This window comes from Vanessa tameamea, chromosome 18 (assembly GCF_037043105.1).
Source record: "Vanessa tameamea isolate UH-Manoa-2023 chromosome 18, ilVanTame1 primary haplotype, whole genome shotgun sequence".
NCBI lineage: Eukaryota > Metazoa > Arthropoda > Insecta > Lepidoptera > Nymphalidae > Vanessa > Vanessa tameamea.
The window spans coordinates 10,902,501-10,920,480 of NC_087326.1; the positions used below are offsets into that span (position 1 = coordinate 10,902,501).

At 38.2% G+C, this 17,980-nt stretch overlaps 1 protein-coding gene across 1 annotated transcript in view; it reads left to right on the forward strand.

Annotated features, from left to right (window-relative positions):
• The window catches only part of LOC113398394 (murinoglobulin-2-like), a 36,435-nt gene extending 21,374 nt beyond the window's left edge, over nucleotides 1-15,061 (forward strand). Inside the window, exons 16-29 of the mRNA XM_064217731.1 lie at nucleotides 1-148; nucleotides 551-633; nucleotides 773-894; nucleotides 1,016-1,151; nucleotides 1,286-1,410; nucleotides 1,588-1,710; nucleotides 1,867-2,209; nucleotides 2,491-2,648; nucleotides 2,728-2,908; nucleotides 3,328-3,473; nucleotides 4,100-4,214; nucleotides 12,339-12,532; nucleotides 13,114-13,741; nucleotides 14,170-15,061. The exon at nucleotides 1-148 is cut by the window's left edge and continues 34 nt beyond it. Of these exons, the coding sequence (XP_064073801.1) occupies nucleotides 1-148; nucleotides 551-633; nucleotides 773-894; nucleotides 1,016-1,151; nucleotides 1,286-1,410; nucleotides 1,588-1,710; nucleotides 1,867-2,209; nucleotides 2,491-2,648; nucleotides 2,728-2,908; nucleotides 3,328-3,473; nucleotides 4,100-4,214; nucleotides 12,339-12,532; nucleotides 13,114-13,741; nucleotides 14,170-14,285 (2,618 nt within the window). The 3' untranslated portion in view covers nucleotides 14,286-15,061. The remainder of the gene's footprint in view (nucleotides 149-550; nucleotides 634-772; nucleotides 895-1,015; nucleotides 1,152-1,285; nucleotides 1,411-1,587; nucleotides 1,711-1,866; nucleotides 2,210-2,490; nucleotides 2,649-2,727; nucleotides 2,909-3,327; nucleotides 3,474-4,099; nucleotides 4,215-12,338; nucleotides 12,533-13,113; nucleotides 13,742-14,169) is intronic.
• Nucleotides 15,062-17,980: the final 2,919 nt, after the last annotated feature.

A 17,980-nucleotide genomic window follows, 5' to 3' on the forward strand; every position in this document is an offset into this window, starting at 1 on the left:
CGGCGGCCGAGGGCGCGGAGCGCGTGTGCGTGGCCCCGCGGGCGGCGAGCGCGCGGCGCGTGTGGCTGCGCGCGCGCGGCGCGGGCCCCGCGCGCCTGCGCCTGCGCGCGCGCACCGCGCCGCCCGCCGGCCCCGCCGGCCCCGCCAGGTGCGCCCCGGGATCACGTTGGGAATAACTTATATCAGCCTTTCCTCTTTACCGCCTCATGTATTCGACAATTTTTCTAAAGCTTCGGATTGTATGTATCACAAAACGTTACGTTTACGTACAAGCTTATATAAAACTTGAATAAATGACAATATTAAACCGAAATTTCTTAATATCATTACTTTATATCTAAGAAGAGAGACAAAGTTCCCGTTAATACAATTAAAACCATCGGGGTCTGTGCCAAAAATGGGCGTACCGCAGGGATCAATTTTAGGTCCATTTCTATTTTAGCTACTATATAAATCACCTACATTTTCACGTGATTTTTTTACGAATAAATCATTGCAGTATACGTCTACATAACAAAGGTCTTAACATTAAACCATTGTGTTATTCCAGTGACGAGGTGATAATCCGTATCGAGGTGGACCCTGAAGGTGTACCGGTGCAAGAACATCACTCCGCCCTGCTTTGTGGTCAAGGTTAGCGCTAAATATTTCATATGCTCCAAAGTATTCAAAATTGTAAACTAACAAATAACTTAATTACTTGACATTATAACACAATTAATAAACAGTTCTCTCAAAAAAGTGCCGCCTCGAATTCTATAATTGTTTCCAGATAGTCAAAATTTCACAAGCATGCCTGAAATATCGTGGTCCTGGCCCGAGGTTCAAGCCGTGGCTGGCACAGAATCTGTGACCGTCTGGGCAACTGGAGACACCTTCGGACCATTACTTGCTGTGAGTTTCAAACAACACAATAATCTTTGATATAAACATCTGTAGTCTGTAACTGCAAGAGATCCGTTATGGTCCTTCATAAACTGGGTTGCATAAACTCCAATTCCTTTCCTTCTTCTAGGATGCTGATGGCCTTGTTCAGCTCCCACGCGGCTGTGGAGAGCAAAACATGGCGCGACTCGCTACTAATCTGCTGGCTCTGAAGATGATGACACCTGGCCACGGAACCCTAACCGCCAAGGACCATGTCGCGAGAGGTGATGTTATACTTTTGATACAACATCATTATTATAATTATCTTAAGTGGTTTTCATAACTACGAATATCTACTATAAGGCATTCAGATTCCTACATACTCCATCAACCCAGTTTTAATCTAGTGCTCCTCCAGGTGTGACGCGCCAGCTGCAATACGCACACCCAGAGGGGGGGTTCAGCGCCTTCGGCACCGCAGACCCGGAACCTTCCGCCTGGCTCACCGCTTTCTGTCTAAGATATCTTCGACGGGCTTATGAGGTAAGACTCTGTGTCTGTGTCTTGATTGAAAATCATATTTTCTGTTTAAATCAGTCTTATTTGCACTTTTAATGAAGTAAAATTAAAAAATAACCAAAATTTAGTGCAAACTTTCAGCTCAATCAGTTAAAACTGGTTTGAAATTTAGTTGCAAGATTAAAACTAATAACTTCTCAGGTAATATCTGGCAAGGCTCCCGTCCCCCCGGTGATAACACACTCGGAGCGCTGGCTGGCGAGTCGCCAGATGGAGAACGGCTGCTTCCGGCCCGACGGACACGTGTTCCACCACGAGCTGCAGGTATACGACGTGTCCCCTACGCACCTCATTCCACATCTCGTTCACTCAGCCAAAAAGTCATTCATTTTTAAACTTCAAATTTTGCACTCGTTTTCTATCAAATATTAATTCACTTATATATTATGTCAGACTAAAATTATATGTAAATATGCTTAGGGCGGTCTGAACGAAGATGGCGAAATATCGAACGTCGCTCTAACAGCTTACATCATCATCGCTCTACTCGACAGTACTTCTCCTCTTCCCCCCAAACTCATAAAGAACTCCCTCTCCTGTCTCCGAGCCTTACCACCCTCGAAATCGAACACCCCCAACCCGTCCCGGATCTACGCCCACTCGATAATAACGTACGCGTTCATGAGGCTGCGGAGATACGAGGAGTCGAGGAGCAACGAGGCGGGCGAGGAGGAGGGACTGAAGGAGGACGAGGAATTGCAGGTGCTCACGGAGTTTCTTAGCATGGCGAAACGCAGCGGAGAGTACATGTGGTGGGATACCGGTGAGCGGCTTTGATTACTTTAAACGACGCAAGTCGACGTATACTCGAATCTTCATAATAGATAAATAAGGATCGAGTCTCGTATTTGTCGATCTGAGTTCCATCGGCACTCGTAGCGATGGAAAATTCACTCAGCAGGCAGAGCACTCAAACGACACGCTTCACCGACTTCGAGTGAACGAAACGAGGGCGAGTGAATTATAACGATCACTAATTGGTATAACCTGTTGTATAAGTTCAGTCGGTAAGGCTAGTCGTAATGACGTGAAGTTTCCTCGCAGGCAGCGCGGCGACGTCGGTGGAGGCGTCGGGCTACGCGCTGCAGGCGCTGGCGCAGTGCGGCCCCGCGCGCCGCGGCCGCTGCGCGCGCGCCGTGCCGCCCGCCGCGCGCTGGCTGGCCGCGCAGCGCCGCGCCGCCGGCGGGTTCGTGGCCACGCAGGTGCTCCGGCTGACCCGGTACCCGAACGGGCCTCGTTCACATTATCACTGACACGCTTGACGTGCTCTTGTCTATGCAGGACACTCTCGTAGCGCTCGAGGGCTTGGCTCGCTGGCGAGATCTCCTCCCGTCGCCCTCCAACGTGACGGTCGGCATCCGCAGCGGGTCGCGCTCAGATGCGCTGCAGCTGACCGCCGACTCCACCGTGCCGAAACTCTTGAAGTTGCCGGCCAGCCAGCAGATCAGCGTGGCAGTCGAAGGTCAGCTATAGAGCGATATTATATAGGATATTTCTCTTTCCCTCCGAGAAGAGTTCCGCTGAATGACTGATAAAAAAACCGGCATTCAAATCGTGTCGAGGGTACTTAAAAAGTAAACGCCCCACTATTGGGCTAAGGTATCCTCTCCCTTTGAGGAGTTTTTGGAAATTACTCCTCCATTCCATTGCAGGTTGGTGGATTCATATGTGGCCAATTTCATTGAAATAAGGCACGTTTAGATTTCCTCGCGATGTCCTCCATGACCACCGAGCACGAGATGAATTATAAATACTAATTGAGCACCTGAAAATTCAGTGGTTAAGAAATCATCCGTTAAGATGCACGCGTTCTTACTGAGGATCTTCAATGGGATCGTAATTCTTAGAAGGAAGTAGTTCAGCGACAGCATGTGCCCCCAGGCCCCGGCTGCGCGCTGGTGCAGGCGACGCGCACGTACCACAGCGTGACGGCGCCGGGCTCGCGCGGCACCGTGCGCGTGCGCGTGCGGCCGCGAGGGGCCTTCCACTGCGCGCAGGGGGCCTGCTACTGCGCCGCGCTCTTACAGGTGACGCCCGCCCCTTCCAACGATCTCAACGATCAAGAAAACTTGTCAGCGGCACCGGTCGCGTGTCCGAACTCAGACACGGTCTACAGTCGCACTCCCGCAGTCCGATGGGACACACCCTGGTCCGACGTAACCTGTCCACAGGGGGCCGGGAAGCACTCCCAGCTCTGTAGCTCCAGACTGCTACTGAAAATTTATTGACAAAAATACCCAATGTCCTTTTTTGACCATCCCCTGATAATGATGATGATGACGTTCGCTCGGACGATTTCTCTCATCTCGAGGGATATAAGCTAACTACATAGGGTATATCGTTGTCTGAAGGGACAGCGATTCCGACCCGACGGTACAGAGTTTAGGGACAGGACCTTGCGCTTACTGTGGCACGACAGTGTGCGCTTCCAGCTTCCAGACTCCGAGTAGCTACTGGGAATATTTCAACGAAAAACCTCAATCACTTTTTATCGGTCTGACCTAGGGTTTGAACCAAGGACCTCGGCATCTTCAAACTTATATTTAGCCACTAGACCGACGAGTCATAGCATCAATTACCAATAAGGTGACTCAGACGTAACGTCAAAGATATATTTCCGCTGCGTTAACAATCTAAACACCTCTCCCGACAGGTGTGCGTGATGTGGACGGACTCCTTCCCCCCCATGTCCCTGCTGGAGGTGTCCCTCCCCAGCGGATACGCGCCAGACGCGGAACGTCTCTACGCGCAGCTCACTGACCACACGCGTGAGTGCATCATTACACCACGTTTACTATAACTGGGTTTAATATGAGTTAGCTAAAAACTACTGTTCGAGGCTCTTAACAAGGGACACCATCTTAATTAGGTACTTAATAAGGAATGGTGAAAATTTCTTATCTCTATTTCATACGAAAAATATAATTTTATTGTCGGTTTAGCGAGCGACTTCACAAAACAAATTACATTAAATTACATTAACAGCCTGTAAATTTCCCACTGCTGGGCTGAGGCCTCCTCTCCCTTTGAGGAGAAGGTTTGGACCATATTCCACAACGCTGCTCCAATGCGTTTTGGTGGAATACACATGTGGCAGAATTTCGTTGAAATTAGGCACATGTAGGTTTCCTCACGATGTTTTTCTTCACCGCCGAGCACGAGATGAATTATAAACACAAATTAAGCACATGAAAATTCAGTGGTGCCTGCCTGGGTTTGAACCCGCAACCATCGGTTAAGTTGCACGCGTTCTAACCACTGGGCTATCTCGGCTCAAAACAAGTATAATTTAAAAAATAAAACCTCGAATTGTGCAACTCGCATGTTCAAACTAAAACATTTTCGGATCAGTCGGCCTATTCTGTAACAAGAAACTCGAAACATATATATAAGTATTTAAAACTATTTGGATATTTACCATGTTTTTCATTTTTATTTCGTTGAGCTCGATATTTGGACATTATCTACGAATGTCTTGTTCACGAGACTCGTGAACAAACAGACACAGTGAACAGACACGTATTAAAATGGCGTGTCTCTGTAAGTCGGTTGTCAACATTTCACGAGTGAGATACGAAGTTATTTCTTTCTCACATATATTTGTAACCGTTACACTAAAATTCGACCTCTATATTGAGTGTAGTTTTACCTCAAAAACAAAAACCAGTCTTGCTAACCCTGTTGCACGTACTAGGTTTTCACAGAAGCTCCTCTACATATAAAGCGGTCGCCATTAGGCGGGTAATCCAAGTCCTATTCAGTGCATTCAAACGTTAGCCCCGCGTCGGCCCCGCGACTCGCGGCCGCCGCCAAAGCAATCCGGTCAAATGTCCTCCCGCTAATGCTTTTTACCTTCGCATCTAGCTCGTTGAGAAAAAAACAAAGTGAGTTTTTAATTTCTAACTTAACTACTCTATGTTAACTGAGTAACAGGGTTGCCAGTTGCCTCGTTATGCTTGCTAGGTTGTGGAGCTATCCTAAATAATACTTCATATTGTTCTTTTCCAAAAGGGTGCGTGAGTTAAACTACAGGCGCAAGGGACATGCCTAAAAAAAGTTAAAACTTCTTGCAGTGCCCAAATGTTAAAGTAGGTAGTAGGCAAATAACGTAGTTTAGTAGTTAACGCGGTGGCGACCACTTACCAATTGATGGTAAGTGGTCACCACCGCCCATAGAAAAAAGTATCTTAAGAAATAACTATTGTGACCATTGTTCCTGTAGTTACACTGGCTCCACAGAATGTCATGGTAAAAGTGAAGTTAACTTCCAACGCAGTAAAACAGACAGGATGGTTTGTATACACTTGGTACAAGTTCGCTGATCCCTGATGCAGTTAACTTTTTGTCTTGGATCAACTCATTTTAATTAACTTGGCTTTAATAATGACACACATCATACTCTTCGCAATAATTACAAAATAATGGACAACATTTCTGATCAATATAGATCCAATGTTGACAAGATCCCAAAATATATCGAGCGTTCCTCTATAAATTAATGAACAATAAAAATAATTATTTTTTATTATAAACAGACGTCACGGCTTTCTACGTATCGAAAAAAAGTCTACTTAAAACGTTAACATCGAAGAACTTTAACATATGTCCAAAGAAAATTCTAGTCTTTTTGCGTACACAGATCAAACCAAATCCCCCCCCCCCCCCAAATTTTCATCACAGTAGAATCGACGGCTTAGGAAGGCATACTAGTCTTATGTATTAAATTAAATATGACAACTCTCTTTTAATATATTACAAAATAAAAGTAATTTATTACGCAGAATTGTTTTACACAATGCCGGTCTTGTTCGCTCGGTGGAGTTAATCACGCCACTGCACCGGGTCAAGGGTAGTTCATTACATAGCATTGAAAAGTTCTGTTTATACTTACGTGCTATTTACTGGGGCCATGTTTTATAATGAGATGGAAAATTCAACGGAAATGAGGCGGTTTTACGAAAACTTTGAAGTAAAGCTTCTTTAAAAGTAGAGAAGGGTACAATATCAGTCAAGGTCTCTCAAGTCCAGAGGCAGTTTTTTCATGGAGTACATTTGTTACTCGGTGTGAGATTTCAAATGAGGAGATTATTTTAGCCCAAGTCATATCGTATATCGTCGTTGCGCGTGCAAAAGTCGCTGTGTTTTTTTCTTGTTTTCAGATTGTTGTGCCGTTTTGATCGTTATTATAGTTTTAACAACGACGATATGTAAACGGCAAACATCTTTAAAGAGGTAATACCTCTTCTCCTCAGCGATGAGCGTTCTTTTTTTTATAGCTGTAATGGAATAGGCGTTTGTCTTCCATCTCACCTGTGCGTTACATTTTTACATCTCGCTGGAGAAACGCATTTCTCCCACATGAAGTGGAAGGTCGTGGGACTCCTAGATGCAACGTAGTACACCGCAAAACCAACTAAAAAACCAGCGATACTTCCATCTCTTCTGTCACGGGATCTCTCTCGCTTTCTATCACGATGACACCGGGCATCACCTAGATATATATATATTAATATGTTTCTAATGATTCGAGAGGATTCTGGACATTGCCCTACATATATCTCACCGATACAAACAAATTTACCTTCTATTTACTACCTTTATTTATAATTTAGTATATATATACATATATTAACGATTTCCCGCCAACAACAGAATTTACAATTTCTCGAAGTAATGTATTTTAAGACGAACAAAAAATAACGACCACGTTTAAATGTAAGTGGTCGTCGCCCTTAGATTTGTAATTTTCGGAAAACCAGTGTTCTGTAAACACAAACTGAAGAATCATCGTAGTACAAGATCTTAAACTTGGTAGGGCCTTAAAATCCTGTTAAGGTAGGTTACCCACTCGTCAGATATGCGAAGCTAAACAGCCGTATTAGTATCGTTGTGTTCGTATTGTGTCAGGTCAATGGGCACCAACGCCCAAAGATATTGATCCTTTGAGAAATATTAACAATTCTTCATATAGTCAATGTACTAATCTTGGGCACATAAGCTAGGATGCTATATCCCATGTGCGTTTAGTTACTGTTGTGCGTTTAGTTAGTTGAATATTCCTGTTTGACGATAAAATTAGTGAGACCCCTACTACCAAGTCAAATGACATTCATTATCATTCATATCCTGTACGTTACAAAAAAAGCTGCCCATTATTTTAACACGAAGAGAAAAATGTACCATCGCAAATAAAAGCTACATTCAAACAAACGTTCGTCCTAGATTTTTCGCTCTCAAACAAGCTACGAACAAAAAACGTGACCGGGTCATGAACACTAACCACTAAAACTACGAAACTACGTTATTTGACTTTAAGGCAAATACACGTATTCAGCAAGATTACGTCAACCAACCTCTCGAATGTTATCAACGACTAAGTTAAACAATTCGATTACAAAAATATAGATAGATAGATTACAAAAATATAGATAGATAGAAGCTGTGAATCTAACAAAGGCCCTGTTGAAGCTTTTCGTTTTTGGCATATCTAGACGCGTAGAAGACTCGGTGCGGCGTTGTTTGTAAATACATATATTAGTTTATAAGTTTCGTTGATTTGATTTGATTTTACTACGTCCGAAAGGTGACGTCCGTTCCTTGACCACGTCACTCAATTTTCGTTCTACAGCAGTTGCTACTCAGCTTGTAAGAACCTATAAAACAAATAGTCGTGGCATTCAAAATATTAGAAATATACGTAACGGTAATTAAATCGGTTTCATCGATGTCAAATTTCGTAGCCGAAAAAATAATCTTTTAGTGTTCGTTCTTCAATCTAGTGCTAGTATGAATTGAATAATTAAAAATCCTATACTGACTATTACTGCTATTTAGGTATTTTAATTATAATATCACTGTAATTATTCAACATTTTACGAAACAGACAAGAAGTGACTTTCGATACGGAATTTCTTTTACGCGGCTTACAGTAGAGTGAACTGTCAGAAATCGTCACGTAAAAGGTGTTATATGGCGGATAAAGCCCCTCTCTAGGCAACCTTTTCCTCCCTCTATTTCTCTCTGCCTCTTTCTATTAAACTTATTTTTTTTATTGTTTCAATGAATACGTGATTTAATAACATTTTTATTTTTTGTTATTTCTCAAACGTTGATAGTAGATTTCATTATGCCTATTAATTTACATTAGCAGCCTGTACATTTCCCACTGCTGGGCTAAGGCCTCCTCCCCTTTGAGGAGAAGGTTTGGAGCATATTCCACCACGCTGCTCTATTGCGGTTTGGTGGAATACACATATGGCAGAATTTCATTGAAATTGGACACATGCACGATGGCCCCCGATGCCGAGCACGAGATGAATTATAAACACAAATTAAGCACATGAAATTCAGTAGTGCTAGCCTAGGTTTGAACTCGAAATCATCGGTTAAGATGCACGCGTTCTAACCACTGGGCCATCTCGGCTTAATGCCTGTTAATTTAATACATAATATATAGTAAAAACAACTTCATTCCAAACGTCCCATAGCATTTTCCTTTTTTTTTTTTAGAAATCAACTATATTGTTACCCTTGATCCATTAACTCAAAAAAAAAAAAACAAAATTTTCATTGATAAAAGTTCGAATAATTAAACAATAAATTAATTAGCACACTTATTAGACACTTAACAAATAGTATAAGAGCTAATATGTTTCTTTGAACATTATTAATGGCTGGACTCTCGGGTGATTAACCTACTTCGCTGTAATGAAGGTGCCACTTCAAAGCTCTTAGTCTCCGTCCATCTCTGGTTACATTCTGTTGTAAATCATTTAAACGTTTATTATTACTGACGCCGTGAACCTTCGCGCTTATTAGGAATTTCGAAACCTATGACAGGTGTTGATTTGGTTTAATTTAATTTTAAACTGACGACGTCTGTTCGCACGTTTGTTTCTTTTTTTTTTTAAATATCCATAGCGCCGCTCTCTCCGGCCAGCAACTCTTTCCCGCTCTCTAAAATTAATTATTTGTTAAATCGTAGCTACTTAGTAAATTGCAATCAAGAATCCTCTTTAATTTTCTGCTCATCTACAGCTGGAGCTCTTTAAAATAAAGCCACACCAGATCTTCTACGAGCAGCTATCGTCCCATAATCACTGGGACAAAAGTCGGCTTATGCTATTAATATATGAGATTTCTATTCAAACTCAAAGAATTAAAAAAAACCCTGTCACAAATTCCTTTACCGATAATGCTTTACAAAGTCACAGCTTCGGCGCCAATTCTATATATAACAAATTGTCATTTTATGGCAATCGTATCGAATCGAAACGTAATCGATGCCGCTCAGCCTTCTTCCTATTCCACTAACAAAACAGCAGTATTGTTGTGTTCCGGTTCGAAGGGTGAGTAAGCCAGTGTATCTACAGGCACAAGGGACATAACATCTTAGTTCCCAAAGTTGATTAATATTTCTTACAGCTTTTAGAAGCAATTTTGAATCGTCATTTTACATACTACATTTAGTGAAAAAACCGGTTCGGAATGTAAACTCTACCGAGAAGAAACGGCAAGAAACTCAGTAATTAATCTTTTTCAACATTTAAAATACATAGTCATGTTAGTTAAATACAATAATATATAAATCCTGCCTGGAAGTCATCGAGTATTAGCTCCACGCTTTTTTGTCATTTACAAAATCCTGTATTGAACAAAATATGCTTTTTTATATTATTTGAATTTATAAATCGAGATCGTATCGTAATTGTAAATAAGTTGAACTAGTTGCAGTTATAGGTTAGTATGATTGGCCCCTGTATGTCCCACTTCTGGATTTAGGTGTCCTTTACGAATACCAGCCACCTAATATAAGTATATATTTCTATTTATTCCTTATTTGTTTATTGGTATTTATTTTCAACATTTTCCATTTATCGAGTATCGATCACGGTTATTATATAAGTGATATTAATAGCAAACGCAGCCAGTACGATATGTTAAACCAAAATAGAATCCATGCATTTAAACGTCGTTATATAAATGTAAACAGGATTCCCTTTATAACGAATACGATCGCAGTAAGCTAGATGACTGTCCTAGATACCCGTCGGGAGAGGATAGCGCGTAATGAAAAGAAAAAATCCCGTGACCGGGTCACGGACAATCCGGCGATTGGATTAAATTAAATTAAAACATTCCGCCGCCAATTACTATTGCTTAAGTTTATAAATGGCATGATCACATTTTTATAGATTTAATTAAAAATCTCTCGTTCGACCTGTTGTTAGGTTTTAATGTCTTAGATTTTGAGGGCCTTTGTTATAATCACGGAACTGGACAATGTATTGTGCTATAAGGAAAATCTAGTCAATGAGCCAAATATTAATATTAACGTGAAAGAAAGTGTGTCTGTCTATTTGTTACCTCATCAATGCTTAACCACTGAGCCGAACGTATGTACATATCTACCTCAATACAAATTCTCTGAAACCTAAATGACATAGGATTACAAATACTAATACTCGCAGAAAGATAAATTGTTGAAGGCAGAGTTGCGGTAAAAAGCTAGTGTTGTGTAATATTTGCGTGACATTTAACCCATATCCAAAAATATATCAGTCCAGCCCGGCTGGCGGGGCACGTCCAGAGTAAGGAATGAGAGAGATATTTATTCGTCGACATTAATTCGAAACACATTAGAAATCGAAATATACTCGACATTATGGAAATAAATAATAAAACACCGTCTTTTCATAATTTTCGTAACAATTTAGATTTTGGATATTCATTTATTGATAACTAACTAAAACGGAATTATCTTTTATTACAAAATTGCATATTTACATGATCACGTTTAGCTACTCAATGTTAAGTTAATCTAGATGCTCTCCGTGTTTTATCACATTTTCCTATTAATAAATTTAACTATTTTCAAATTGTGAGTATTGTAATATTCACACGACGATGTTATATCCATTACGGAGACCTTCGTCAAAAGAGACCAACTCTGCCTGACATATTATAGTGCATACTCAGCACACAAACATCCCATTCCTCCTTCATCCTCCATTCCATCCATTCCATCCAGTAAGTACCCTCACCGATGAATAATGCAAAGGAAAATCCGGCAAGAAAATTTGGGTATGAAACCCAATTACTTTTTGGTGACCTCGTCCAGGACTTTAACGCCAGAACTCAGAAAAATTTAGTGTATCTATTAAAAACCGAATATCGTATTTTTTTTTAATGTTTTCTTGAATGTGAACAATTCTATATTTAAATAAAATATTTTAATGTGTTCATGATTCATCTCGTGCTCGGCGGTAAAGGAAAACAGCGTGAGGAAAACTGCTAGTATCGGTAGAATAAAATAATTGCCATGTGTCAACCAACCCACATTAGAGCAGCCTGGTGGAATAAGTTCCGAGCCATCTTCAAAAGGAGAGAAGGTCTTAGCCCAGCAGTGAGAAATTCACAGACTGTTACTTTTCGTTATTTGACTTACTAAATGATTTAACACGCAAGTGTACATATGTAGAATAAAGATTCGACCTTTGTTTGGTTTTGTAAAGGTTTATTTTTCATTCAGAAGATTGGAATTGCAATTCAATATTGAAGTGCTCTTAGCATTTATGCCAACATTTCACTGGTTCGTAGTTTATACTAAACTAATTATCGCTCGCGTGTTTGCGTACGTTTTAGATATGAGTCTACGTCATTCCTTGGTGTCGAAGCTTGCTTCACAACAAATTTCATCTAATTCGGTTTAGTGGTTTAGCCTTGAAAATGCAACGGCCACACGAACAGAGTTACTTTCATCTTCTTAGTTGATAAGACTAAAAACTTGGACAATGCACGTTGATCCAAGCAACATATGTTTAGATTCACTTACATGACATGACCAATCTATCATTATTATGATTTTCAAATATAAAATTATCGTTTCCCAGTTCTCCGTCGCATAGAACTGTCTCCAAACAGCGGTAAGGTGAGTATGTACCTCGGCTCGCGGGACGGTAGCGAGACTGTGTCACGCATCGGCCGGCAGTGCATCGACATACACGTGGTGGGACCCAAGGCGCGGACCAAGCCCGCGTACGTCAAGATTATTGACTATTACAGACCTGATATTAAAGACACGCAGGTAAGTTCAACTGTTAACAAATTTTATACATTTGTTTTAAAATATAGTCTGCTATTTAATCCACAGATTTCGATTTCATGGACCATTAGATAATGTCTAACAATAATACCTATTATTTTCTCATATACATTTTGACGTTTTGGCCTCTCAAATAATAATTTTGAATGATAGGATGAACTGATGATATTACGCTAACGAAATATAGGCACTGTTCATGATAGTAAACAAAATTTACATAAAAAAATATGCACAATTGTCACAATACAAAAACGAAATATTACCACTATATGCCTAAATATATTTATTTAAACAGATAATAATTGTAAATGCTTTTACATTCAATGAAACCTAACGACATTGTAAACTTACGCTTGCGATGAGAACAATCGATTAACAAAAACATTTAGACAATAATAGTATGCTTACAATTTATCTGAAATTGAACCGTGACGTTATATTATTAATATTTAAATAGTAAAGCTTACATAATACCAGTAGCACATATAAAATACAGAGGGTACTTATTATATTAGAACATACCTCACATTGAACATAAAACTCATATACAATAATATCTGCAGATGTATACAATCCCAGAAGACTGTCCCTCGGAAATATCAGAAAGCACAAACAACTACCACGCGTCAGATAATCTATTCAACGAAGCTCGGTCGCTCACGGACAGCGGAGAAATAGTCATCTCACATGAATACTCTTTCGAAGATCTACCAGAAGGGATCCCGCTTGAGGATCCGATGTTTGAGAACCTTGTAAAAAAGAATGACTACAATATAATTAATGATATTAGAAACGAAAACTCTAAACAAAAAAAGGTAATTGAAGCTAGAAAAGAAAGTACAAATACAAAAACTGATGATAGTGCGACTGGAGAAACAACTGGTGTGATTAAAAATGCAGAAGAAAACGTCGAAAGAGATACAACTAAAGAAACAGATACTGAAGACAAGCACGCATTTACAAGAGAAGAATCCAAAGAAATCACTGAAGTTGAAGCTGCAAATGTAACCGGTGTTAAAGAAGAATTGAAACAAGAATTACCTGATAAGAATTTATCTATTATGAATCCCTCTCTATCGACTTTTCATGTGATAGATTCGGAGAAAGATCTAGAATTTCCGACGGGTATAGAAGGGCCGATTCCCGCGGTAATATTACCGCCTAAGAATTTTGTTGTTCCATCGGAAACAGGTAAATAAGTTTTGTTACTTTTTCCTATATTACATGACACGCTTGTATTATCAGTTGACTCTCTCGAGGTAAATAATTGAATTAATTTTAAAGTTAACATTATTGGTTTAATAGAAATCAGTTAAAATTAATATAATAATCATCATCACGAACAAAATAATATAAATATAAATCTATCTTCTTAAACGACAAACGTCCATATAAAGTCATACATAACACAGTGCTGAATCTTCTCATAACGCGTAAAGGGAACTCCAGCGCAAAATTTCATTCCTCTACCAGCTTCGAGTTTACATTATCAGTGAACGTTTAAAAAGGTGTTAGTTTTAAGACTTCTTAAAACTTAAACTTATATTTACCGGCAGTAAACATTGTTTAATACACAGCACGAGAATTTTTGAATAAATAATTCCTTTTCTTATTTTTAGATCAGCAAACCCACTTACAAACGAACTGGAGGTCGTCCCCCGCCGTATTCTACGATCACGAATATTACCACCAAAAATATCATACGAAAAACAAAGCCGATGCTATTGCCACTTGATAAATCTAAAACAAATTAGTTATTTTGAAGCATTTATACTAAAATACCTCCAGCGTTAGTTGTAAGGAATTATTCTTAATAAATAAGACTGAAAACATTTTGTAGCCCAAGACTTTCCAATCAATAGGCCGTTATATCTTCCAAATTAAGAGGAAGAAGTTTTTTTTTTTTTGGCCTGTCTAAAGCGCTTGAAGCGGGGCCGGCCTATACCATCTAAGCGTTTGGACAAGCATCCTGCTCCCTTTAAAATTCGACCAGAAATGGACTGAGCTGCAAATGCCGGATGGCTTCAGGGCTGTCTTTGACCTTTCCAGGGTAGAATTAGAATCGAGAACGATTTTTTTCTTCTACCTAGCATTTTTGCAGCGTGATCGAGGATCGACTCTAACGATATGCGGAAGGAACAGTATTGAAGGTATACAGCATGAGAGGAAGTGATAAAATATTTGTATAGACCAGAGGACCGGAAAGGCTTGGCACATATTAGGTTGGTAATCTCTGGTATAGTCCACTTAGCTCACTACAAGGCAACCCAGGTGCTGGTTGCGCTGCCAGTCAGTAACTAAGCGTGATAGAAATTAATGATTATAGCATTTAAGTTAATTTATTGTTTGTAATTAGGATTAAATGTTAACGGCGAAAAATTATGGGCTGTGAGTAAAAATTTTAAACATGACTTAATGTTTTATCGGCGGAAGTTTTGGAGATAACACAAATTTATAATAAAATCTATAAATATATTGTTCAAAAACAAATAAAGTTATATCAATACTAAAGCGTGTTTAATTTATTACGAATTTAACCAAAATTTTACACTGGAAAGTTTTATATTTTCGTCACAGGTGGACTAAAATCTGCGACTATGATAGATTTACTCAGAGTTTTTTTCATAGGAATTCGATTTATTAATAAGTCACTTGATTTATACAATTTGGAAACCAAATGACCGAAATTTATGTACACGTTATGTGATAGCTTCGATATCAGTCCAACTGTCCTAGATAAGAATATTTTGTCTAGTTTATATGGTGATTCGATATAGCGTGTTTCTATAAATATTTATACCTATGGGATACGAAGTGAATTCAGACTGTAAGCGAAAATTATTCGTTAATTTTCGCTATACTTGGTACCTCGCACTCAGTTAATATGCAGCCAAAGAGCAATACTTAGTGTTGGTGTATTTCGGCTTGAAGAGTGAGTGAGCCAGTGTAACTACGGGCATAAGGGACATAACATCTCAATTCCCAAGATTGGTGGTGCATTGGAAAGAAATGGTTAATATTTTTTACAGCACCAATGTCTATTGGCATTGCCAAACACTTACCATAAGGCAGCCCATTCGCTAGTCCGGATTCCTAAATTTTAAAAACAAAATAAATTTATTTTTATTTTAAGGATATAATAAAATACTAAACTGATTAGAAATGTTTATAGTTTAACAAACTCGTCAATTTAAACAGCACGCGTAAGTATTTTGCAGATTAATAGTAAAAGTAAGATTATTATGACCAAACTTGACTAAATAAAGTTGGTGCTTCGCTTGTTTTCATAAATTTACCAATTTGTGGTCCATTGTTTTTCAAACTCGCGATATCGTTCGTTCGTGTCTTTCTTGGAAAAGAACGAATATTATCAAAACTACATAATTTCACGATAAAAATGATAACAGCACATTTGTTGTTATTTATGTAGGTACATTTAAACAAAATCGAACACATTACTGCTTTTTAAACAAAATTTTAATGCTTACAAAATATTTTTGATCAACTTAAAAAATGGTGTTATTTGTTATGTCGTTTTTTTTTTTCGTTATTATAATTGGCAGTAGTATGAGGAAAAAGAAAATAACGATCGTATTAAATAGTTTTCTTACGATGAGTCATGTTGTTGGAGGCAACACGCAGACGGCCCTTGACACATAAAACGACATACGTCAATATATAGCCGGCAAGAATCTTGTTTCCACTTCCATGGAAATCTCGCTGATGAACATTTTTTAGGTTTGTTCAACGGAATTCAATACCGGGGCGAATCAACAGTTGCTTGCGAAACATAAAACGATAAACTTTTTTAATTGTAAAAATGTTTTGATACGAGTTCAGAATTGGTATTTAACTATTTAACTACGTGGAAAATGAAAAATAGTTGCAACATCGTTTATTTTGATTAAATTGCTATCATTAATATCAGCAACAAAGCCTGGCCCTACGTAATTCCTGTAAACAAAATATATAGCTACGTTCATTTAAAAAATATAAGCCATAATATTATTAAAGTTCCATACGAGTCGTGATTGTTATTGCTTGAGAAGACCTAAGTGAAGATAAACCGTTCTCTTTCTTACTTCTTACTACTAATTTAAAAGACACTAGTGACCAGTTCGTGATTTAATATTTGTAAAACGACTAAGGCTCGCCGGATGAAAATTTAATTCGTAATTTTAACTTTACTATTCATATTTAAATTTAAAAAAAACGCCTACATTGCTTTTATAAGGATATCATAGTAAAATACGCAAATGAAATTAACATCGTCATTTATTACGAAGGCCATCATCGAGAACAGGAAACTCGTATTCTACCACGGTCCCCGATAAAACAAGCTTTGTGAATAAAAATTAAACTATTGTTAAGAAGAAATCATATCTCAAATTATGGAATACATGGTCAATATAATATTTTTGGTATTGTATACTAAATATTACGTATGTTGGTTTTTATAATTTAGTATTGTATGAAATTGCAACATCATGACAATGCAGTTAAAAAAACTTCTCTTAGGCTGAAATATTGACATTTACGGATTTTAATAAACTAGAATGTATTGTTTTACAAACCATTCATTAAATAACGTCAAAAACTTATTGATACTTTATCAAAATCAAGTTTCATATAATCTTATCCACAAAATTTACATATTACTTTTTTATAACTAGCTTAAGGATTTAATTAAATACCGTTAATGCTCCACTTTTTCTTTAAAACGCATGAATCGTATGATATGATAAGATACGTTTTTGAAAATTTCAAAACGAAATAAATCGTTTTAGCAAAACATAGTGTGACCAAGTAATCACCCATCAAGAGCGAAAGTATGAACGTATCTTAAGATATTTTTATATATAACGGCAATTTTAAAATAGATTTACCGTTGTCTTTTTTTTAAACTTTGTCTTATAATAATTAGTTAATTATTTTATTAAATTCAAAAAACAAAGTCCTCCTTGAGTAATCCCTAGTATTCGTTTTTTTTGTTACTGTCTTTTATGACCAACGACCTATTTAATTACATTCAAAATATTTCGGATTCGAAGAATTGTCGTAAGCTTTATCGATGAACAACTCGTTACTACGGATCACTACTTTGAATTTAGGTTCATTTTTTTAATGTTAAATTCCACTTAATTAAACAATCGTAGACCGTAGTTATTTGTAAATGCATATGCGTAATAATAATTTGTTAATATTGTAAGCAAAAGTAAAATATTTTGAAAAATAAGTTCAAATCGTAGATATAGTTTACTCTATAAAGTAAAGTATGCTCATGTCATGAAAGTCAAGTATGTTCGTGGGAAGTGAAAAAACGATAAACATTTATTCTTTTTTAAAGTAACCACTTCGTGAATCAAAAAACTACATTATAATACATAGAATTATAATGTAATTTTTTGATTCAAAAGTTTGTAAGTCTGT